General features: G+C 55.2%; 1 protein-coding gene across 1 annotated transcript in view; it reads left to right on the top strand.

The window, feature by feature from the left end:
• The window catches only part of TTLL9 (tubulin tyrosine ligase like 9), a 48,234-nt gene extending 40,317 nt beyond the window's left edge, over positions 1 to 7,917 (top strand). The window contains exons 11-14 of the mRNA XM_004698216.2: positions 171 to 367; positions 2,336 to 2,449; positions 3,621 to 3,739; positions 7,606 to 7,917. Of these exons, the coding sequence (XP_004698273.1) occupies positions 171 to 367; positions 2,336 to 2,449; positions 3,621 to 3,739; positions 7,606 to 7,682 (507 nt within the window). The 3' untranslated portion in view covers positions 7,683 to 7,917. The remainder of the gene's footprint in view (positions 1 to 170; positions 368 to 2,335; positions 2,450 to 3,620; positions 3,740 to 7,605) is intronic.
• The last annotated feature ends 1,060 nt before the right edge of the window (positions 7,918 to 8,977 follow it).

The raw sequence follows: 8,977 nt of genomic DNA, 5'->3' as shown, positions 1-8,977 counted from the left end.
TCTGTTCCCAAAAGGGCCACCATTTCCCTAGGACCGACAGGATCTAGCCCCGCCCTTCCCCAGGAGGACGGACCCAGAATCCCCACCCAGGGCTCCGGCCCCAGGTCCCTGGGCTAGGCTGAGCGCGGTTCTTAGGCTGGCAGGGCTCCTGGAGGCCGCTCCTTGCTCAGGGCTGCAAGTGGATGCTGCAGCGCTTCCGGCAGTACCTGGCGTCCAAGCACGGGCCGCAGGCGGTGGAGACGCTCTTCAGCAACATGGACAACATCTTTGTCAAGAGCCTGCAGAGCGTGCAGAAGGTCATCATCAGCGACAAGCACTGCTTCGAGCTCTACGGCTACGACATCCTCATCGACCAGGACCTCAAGCCGTGAGCAGAGGGGCGCCGGCTGCCGGGTAGGGGGGGTGCGGGGTGAGAGTCCAGGGGCAGCGCTCTCACGCTTTGCATCCAGACATCCCGCGTTTGAGTCAATGCGCAGCCACTGACCACGGCGTGTGGCCTTGGGCGGGCGCCTTCTGGTCCATCTGTCCCATGGGGAAGGTGGTGTAGTGATCACGTGCTGGGCCTGCAGACGGCGAGGTCAGCAGCTTCAAACCACGGCTTTCTGCTCCCGGAAGAGTTACAATTTTGGAACCCCACAGGGGCAGTTCTCCTCTGCCTTACAGGATCTCCGTGAGTCGACCTGGACTGATGCCAGTGCGTGGGTGAGAATGGAGACGGCTGGCACCTATAGGCCCAGGCCTCCGAACACTGGTGGAAACATGAAAAGAGAAGGGACTTACCCCCACGAACGTCTTAAAACCCCCTGGTACTTGGTAGGGCTATGATAAGGAATAAGAGGGACGCTGCCCACAGGGCCGAGAGCAGGGAGTCTGGCCAGGAGGCCTGCTCCTGAACACCGCCGAGCCAGGGGTTCCCCCTCGAATGGTTGGGCAAGGGACCGCCCACTGGACAGCTTGGCGCTTTGAGGCGGCAGAGTGCCGTGAAAGGCAATATTGTGACCGGGTCAATCCCTGCCAAGAATGTGGTGCAGCCCACAGTGCCCTCGAGGTGGGTAAGCTGAGGAGCAGCCCAGGCCTGAGCTGGCAGGATAGGGTACGGAAGCCCAGTGGGCAGGGAGGGAGTGCACAGCACAGTCAGGGCCAAGTTGTCCCCACCAGCACTGTTGGCCACAGGAACCCACCTCAGGTCTCCCTGCAGATACTGGGAAGAGCAGCAGTCTGAGGCGGGAATGGAGACAGGGTCCCCCAGCCCGGTGGGCTGTGGTTGTGGGGCATTAGAGCCCACACAGATGGGCAGGCTCACTCGCGAGGAGGCAGCGTATCATGGAAAGCCACCCTGGGAACCCTGGGCTCCCAGTGACCTGCTCCGTGGGCCTCATGCTCTGTGCTCAGGTCCTGCCTGTAGAGGGAGGCGTCCCACAAAGCTAGACAGGGCAAAGTGGCAGCCCGGAGGCTGTTTTCCTTCATCTGCAGACGCTTTGGTTTCGGCCCTCAGAATGCATCTGTGTTTACTTTAAGCTCACTGACCAGCTCTTAACACTTGGAAGATGTTCACTCAAGACCCTGAAGCTTGGCTTTTTGGGAAAAAGTCCAGAGACACTCTGGGTCCTCTGGGCTCACACCTCCCCAGGGCAACACTCTGCCAGAGCTGCTCCTAGTCACCCCTGGAGACGTGGCGTGCCCGTGCCAGTTCCCCACGGTCGCCACCCTTCCTTACAGTGCCCTCATTCCCTGACCAGGCAGGCGGGCTGTCATGTCGGAAAACTTTGGCCGTTGTCCGTCTTACAGTGAAACGAAGAGCAAAGAGAAGTGGTCCGTGTGTTCCCGTCTCTATGGGAAGAGGGAAGAACACGGGGGAAGAACATGACATCCCCCTCCCATAACCAGTCCCGCACGGCCCCATCTTCCCTCATTAAGTTGTCTGCCCAGCCCCTGTGAGGGCTTGGAGTTTATGTCAAAGGGTTTCCAAAAGTTTTAGCCACGGGAGCCTTTCTTGAAATCAGAAGGAAGCAGGGGGGGCCCGCCAGTGGAATGCAGACTCAGCGGCATCCCAGGGGGAGCCCTGGCGGCGACCTGGCTAAGCACTGGGCTGCGAACCGCAATGGTCAACTGTTTGAAACCACCAGCTGCTCCACAGAAGACAGATGAGGCTCTTTCCTCCCACAAAGAGTTGCCGTCTCGGAAGCGCACGGGCAGTTCTCCCCTGTCCTACAGGGCCGCCATGAATCGGAATCGGCTCGATGGCAGAGTTTGGGTTGAGTTTGGGTTTGGGTTTGGAGTCCCAGGGGCTTAGGGACTAGGTAACCCTCAGGCTGTTCTCGCCCTCCTTTCCCAGGTGGCTCCTGGAGGTCAATGCGTCGCCGTCGCTGACGGCCAGCAGTCAGGAGGACTATGAGCTAAAGACGTGCCTCCTGGAAGACACCCTGAACGTCGTGGACATGGAGGCCAGGTGAGTGGGGAGAGATCACTGCACCTCGGTGCTTGAGAGAGCCTTGGCCCCGTGGGGGTGGCCCTGACCCATTTTGCAGATGGAGGAGCTGATAATGTCCACACAGGGCAAAGGCCAGGCAGCTGTACTTTCTGAGACTCCATCCAGTAGAATGTCCTTGACCTGGGGACAGTGGGCTGGTCACTTTGCCTGTCGGAGCCTCAGTTTCCTCATCTGTAAAATGGGATGCACTGTCTACCTCATGGGCTGCTAGCAAGAGAACACATGGTGAAACACCTCACTCCCAGGAAGTGCTCACTACACGTTTGTTGTTGGGGTCGGGGAGCTGGCAGCTCATCTTGGAGAAGCAGAGTCTGTGTCAGATCCACCACCGCCGCATCCGATAGATGTCAGGACAGTTTCAGTGGCAAACGACAGAAACTCACCTCTAAGCGGCTTACGCCAAGGAGGGCAAAAGGATTTATTGACTCACAGAGTGGTAAAATCCAGGGTCTACCTTCAGGAATGGCTTGATCCAGGTGCTCAATTGACGATGGCTGGCTTATGTGCTCTGCCTGCCTGTCTGTCTGTCTGTCTCCATCTTTTGTTGTCTCTCTTCATTTCTTTTCCCTGTTTTTACTTTATCCCAATCATTCCAGCAAAAGTACCAGGGCTGCCTCTCATTGGTGGGGACTGGGTCACACGCCCATCTCTGAACCAATCACTGTGACCCAGTCGGTGTGGGGGCGAACCCCACCCAAGCCCTGCAGACTGGGGGTGAGAGTGGGGAAGAAGAGGGTTCTCAAAGGAAAAGCCGAAGGAAGGTGGCATGGGCGCTGAGCAGGCAGAGAGCATTCCTCAAACATTTGAGCCTGGCCAGTGCCTGGCCCGGGACTCACAGCATCTTGTCTCGGGAGGAAATTGGCCTTGAATCCCCAAATCACAAGTAGGTGCATGTTACCAAGGGCAAGTATGGAAGCCTTGGGGACACAGCTAGAGAACCACCACTCACCCACCCCACCCCCTGAGACCCTATGTGGGCACCAGGGAAATGTGCAGTGAGTGAGTGCACAAAAGGAATTTGGGCATGGTTGGTAAAGTTAGAGTGAGGAAAGGACCTGTCGTGAGCCTAGGGACCCACCCACCCCCGATGTACATTCGTTAACTCTTCTCCCCCCTCCAACCTATCCAGGCTCACAGGAAGGGAGAAGCGAGTTGGGGGCTTTGACCTCATGTGGAATGACGGTCCTGTCAGCAGAGAAGAGGGGACCCCTGACCTGCCAGGGAACTTTGTGACCAATACACACCTAGGTATGTGGGGCTAGGGAGGGAGCAGATGCTGGGCGTGTGTCATAGAGGTGCCTGCGAGTTTAGGAAACCGCCTTCGCGCTGGTTCGACTATATTCAATCTGCTGTGCACCAGCTGTGTGACCTCGGCAACGTACTTAGCCTCTCTGTGGTTCAGCTTCCTCATCTGTGAGACAGAGATGAGTTCCTGTCTCACTGTCATGGTCTCACACTGCCGTCCAGTCAACAGAACAGAGTAGAACTGCCCCAGTGGGTTTCCGACCCCGTAACTCTTGACAGTAGAAAGCCTTGTCTTTCTCACAGGAGCAGCTGCTGGTTTCGAACTGCTGACCTTGCCGTTAGCAGCCCAGCACATAACCCACTACGCTACTAGGGCTCCATCTATAGGGAGTCCCTAGGGGATGTAACTGGCTAACGTGCTCAGCTGCTAACTGCAAGGTTGGAGATTTCAAGTCCATTTCTAAGGTGCCTCAGAGGAAAGCCCTGGCAGTCCACTTTTGAAAACCACCCACTGACAGCCCTGTGAAACAAGGTCTTATTCGAACACACATGAGGTCGCCGCGAGTCAGAGTTCACTGGACTGCGACAGGTGCTACTGTGATCTCAGTATATGCCTGGAAGAGAGCCCGGGATGCAGAGATGATCCCTCCGGCAGCTGCAAGGGAAGGTGGCATTTAAGAGACTCAAGTGGAAAAGAGCCCAGAAGAAAGACCCATAATATGTTTGGAGAACGTAAGGACTTCAGGGCTCGACTTGAAGCCTGGTTTTGAAACCGTGGAATTTCCCCGATTATAAAAAGAATTCCCACTCCTTGTAGGCTATTTGAAAACTAAAGGAGGGAATTAGAAACCACCCAGACATAACCAGGCGGAACAAGCTGGTGTATTTCTTCCCAGTTTTTTTTTAAGTGCATAGTTCGATGCTTTTTCTTTTACAACATTGGTCTTGGCTAGAGTTTTGGGTCCCACTTTTCCGAGGACTGTTTTCCCGTGTCATTCCACACTGTCGATCAGAAGCTACATTTGGGACGCACCATTTGGCCAGCTGGCCCACATCACTATTACACTAGCTCATCTCCAGGCAGCTTCTCCTGCCTTTTTGCGGATGAGGAAATGGGCTCGGCACATGATGTCACTTGCCGAAGGGCTGTTTCAAGTGATGAACCAGAAGTCTGAACTCACATCTGGCTCTAAGACTTGAACGCTTAACTCCTCGGCTCTTCCTCCCTTGCTCGAGCCACACAGAATGGTCACGCTGCTGCACGGGTTCCCGCCACGGTTGTTGTGCTCGTTGTCCGGTACTTTTGCATTCGCGCCGCCTCTTGGCAACTGTACACACAAGTAACAGAATACAGCACTGCCCTGTCACGTGCCGTCCTTCCAAACCACGTTTGAGCCCAGCGTGGCAGCCGCCGGTCAGTGACCTGACTGAGGGTCTTCCTTTTGTCCACTGACCCTCAACTTTGCTACCAAGCACGGCGTCCTCCAGCGATGGGCCCTTTCTGATGACATAGCCAGAGTACTTGAGATCGAGCCTCACCATCCTCACCTCTAAAGAGCATTCTGGCGGATTTGCTGGTGGCGTCGTGGGTTGATAACTGAAAGGTTAGCAGTTCAAAACCCCCAGCTGCTCCGCGGGAGAAAGATGAGCCTTTCTACTCCTGCGAAGAAGGCCGGTCTCAGACCCACCAGGCTCATTCTACCCTGTCCTATAGAGTCACTCTGAGTTGGAATTGATTTGACAGGCAGTGAGCTTGGTTTTGTTTGTTTTCTGGTCTGGCGGTCCATGGGACAGTCCACGTTCTTCACCGCCCTCACCATTCGCATGTATCCATTCTCTGGTCTTCCTTGCCCCTGTCCAGCTTCCCCATGCATGTGAGGCGACTGAATGTACCATGGCGTGGTGGGCTCACCAGTCTTCAAAGTAACATCTCTGCCCTTTAACACTTTCTGGAGGTCTTTTGTAGCAGATTTTCCGGATGCAATATATGGTGTGATTTCTGCCACTGCCACGGTCATTGGTAGCTGGTCCCGAAGAATTAAATCCTTGACAATGTCAATTTCTTCACCATGTATCACGATGTTGGTTCTTAATCCCATTGTAAGGATTTTTGTCTTCCTCAGGTCAGAATTTTCCAACCTGATTTCTTTATCATGGGACCCTAGAAACAATCCCAGTGTTTCACTCCTTCTCGATACTGCCACAGTGCCATCCCGACAGAAGGAAAGTGTAGTGGTTCCCTTAGGACAGATTCCTAGAGAACGCCTGGGTCACAGGGGTGCACTTAGTGCAGCCAAATTGCGCTCCAGAAAGAGCACACTAATTCGCCAGCTTAGAATTAAAGGGAGTAAAACAGAAAGTTTGCCAGCTTGGCGGGTGCAAGTGCTGACTCGTGGCTTGACGTGCGTGACTGGTTGCTGAGAAGTGTGGGTTTCATCCCCTGCGTTTGCACGTCTTCTCTTACAGCCATCCACACTCCGTATCCGTCTTGTTTGGTGGGGTGGGTGGGATGTTTACTCGTTTCCCCCAGATCTGTAAAGGCTATGGACTGTAATATGTTAAAGCTATTACCCTTTTCAAGCTTTCTGTAAACATTTTCCTGAGTTTGTCATTTGCTTTTTACATTTTGTATGTGGTGGCTCTTTTTTTTTTGCCCCCTAAGGCAAGGAAGCAACCCATCCTTGCAGGGGTTGATGTGAATTGGGATGATTTGTCTTGGCCACAGGAAATCTTGGTCAGGGCAAGCCAGCAGGGACCCCCTCTGGCCTCTCTGCGCCCTGCCACGTGGAGATCCCCTTGGTCGTGACACTGGTCGCCCATGGTTACACGGTGACTCTCAGCCCAGGAAAACTCTGATGGGTGGGGAGTGTGTACCCACAAGGCAGCTGGGAGATTTTGATGTTCTAAAAAGCGATGGCACTCCAGTCAGTCCATGTAGTCATAGGGCCCATTCATTCATTCCACCAGCACTCAAGACTACCTCCGCGAATGCTCTCTCACTTGGGACAAGGTCAAATGGCCCCTGGAGTGGCCTCCAGGCTCAGCTCCAAGAGCAAACCGGAAGCAGGGAACCAGGTGCCATCCTGGGTGGCAGCTCTGTGTGGACCACCTGGCATGTTGCCCCGAGACCCTGGTCCACCTGCACCCAAGTCTTCTATTAGCAGAGCATGCGTCGCACACGGGGAAGACTGTTTACTGAGCAACTGTGAGGTCCCCGCGCTGCGCTGGTTCAAAATGCATTTTGCTGAGCAAAACAGTGAAGAAAAGCAGTGCCAGGGAAGTAGTTAAGCGCTTGGGCCTGCGTTCAAATCCCAGTGCACTCCTTCGTGTGCGACTTGGGGGGGTGAAGCTCTCTGAGTCGCAGTGTCCTTTCCTGTCACATGGGGTGTCTGTACCACCCACACCTGTGTATGAAGATGCAAGAGTTGAATTCATGTCTAGCACCTTGGGCAGCCCGGGCTGATCCTTGCATCCTGTCCAAGGAGCCCTGGTGGGGTAGTGGTTAGGAATGAGGCTGCAAACTGCAAGGTCAGCAGGTTGAAACCACCAGCCGCTCTGGGGGAGAAAGACAGGGCTTTCTGCACCTGTGAACGTCACTGGGAAACTCACGGGTGGCTCTCCCCTGTCCTCCAGGGCCGCTGTGGGTTGGCATCGACTCGATGGCAGTGAGTTTGGTTTGGGTTTTGCACCCTGTCCCGAAGGCGGGCATCATGTACCCAGTCGACACACGAGAACACTGGGGCCCACAGAAGTCAACCGCCTGCTTGGGGACCACGGATGCAGACCACCAGCCACCCGTGGCTGCAGCCCCCTGGCCCCTGTTCTCATCCAGGACAGCTGGCCCAGCCAACACCCCACTTCCCTTCCAGGCTGCATCAACGATCGGAAAAAGCAGCTGAGGCAGCTGTTCCGCTCCCTGCAGGACCAGAAGAAAGTGTCCAGCTAAGCCCAGCGGCCTGGAGCCTAGTGGCAGGGGGAGGCGCCACTCCGTGCTCCCTCTGCTGCCCACACCAGCGCAGCCGCAGCCCAGCACAAGACCTTCACCTCCTTCCTCCCTCCGCCTGGCAGCAGCTTTGCTGGCTCAGCGGCCAGCCTGCTGCTGGCCGTTTGGACTGGGTCCCTCAAAGCTCCCTCCCCATGCCACCCACCGCCCCCATCTTTGCACCAGGAGCTGGCCAATCCCTGCGACTGATGGGCTGTAACCTGGGCGTTCCATCGGGCGGCCGAGACGAATGCAGCAGTCCTGCTGCTCCCGAGATCACGGCTTAATAAAGGAGCACCAGGCCTTGCTGCTGCACCCCGGCTCTTGACACTTGCCTACTTCTCGGGAGCTCAAGGCTGAAAGGATCCCTCAGGAGCAAGGATCCAGGACGAAGTTATGTTTGCCAAGCAAGCAGTTTTTAGACTGTGCCTTTAAAGGGAGCCTGGAAAAGGGCCCTGGTGGTGTAATGGTGATGTGTTGGGCTGCAATCCACAAGGTCATAAGTTCTGAACCATTAGTCTCTCCTAGAAAGGAGGGGTTTTCTGTGTCTGTAAATAGTCTCTTAAACCCACAGGGGCGACCCTACCCAGTCCTAAAGGGTTACTATGAGTCAGCATTGACCTGATGGCAGTGAATTGTATTTATTTTGGAAAAGGGCTAAGCTCCAAGCACTCTCTCCCTCCCCTCCTCACAGTCCCTAGAACTTGCCTACCGGGGTCACGGGGTGTTCCCCAACTCTCTCAGAACCAATGGGCCAATCTGTCAGGTGGATAAGAGTCAGGACGTCAGAGATACCCAGAGACCTGAGGGCACCTAGGGACCCTGGGTAGCTTGGGTACCACCCCCTCCCAGGTTCGGGGCAGCACTGTTAGCTGCAAATGGCAGGACCTGACTGTCCCAAATGGGGGCTTTGAAAGGGAAGCCAAGTCTGGGGCCTTCGCTGTTCCTGCAATGGAGCCCTGACTGCCCTGGTCGGGCCTCCAGATTCCAAGATGCCAGCCTGGAGCGCCCCACAACCTACTTGCTTTCTACTTTACAATGTGCGGTGCAGTCTCAGAGTTTAAGACTTAGTGCAAGTGCATGGACAAGTCTCTGTCTGCCCCCCCAGCCTTTGGACACACACACACACACTCACTATCTCTCTCTCCCTACAGAGGATGCTGTATCCTAGGTGTGGGTTTATCTGCCTTATGAAAAGTATTTTGTCTGCTTTGTAAGTTTTTTTTCTGAATGAGTCGGCAATAGTCTAAAGATAAGAG

The sequence above is a fragment of the Echinops telfairi genome, unplaced genomic scaffold (genome assembly GCF_000313985.2).
Source record: "Echinops telfairi isolate 266 unplaced genomic scaffold, ASM31398v2 ScPeMD7_5592;HRSCAF=6446, whole genome shotgun sequence".
NCBI classification, from domain to species: Eukaryota; Metazoa; Chordata; class Mammalia; order Afrosoricida; family Tenrecidae; genus Echinops; species Echinops telfairi.
Note: the sequence above shows the minus strand (reverse complement) of the source record. Positions and strands in the feature narration are given on the sequence as shown.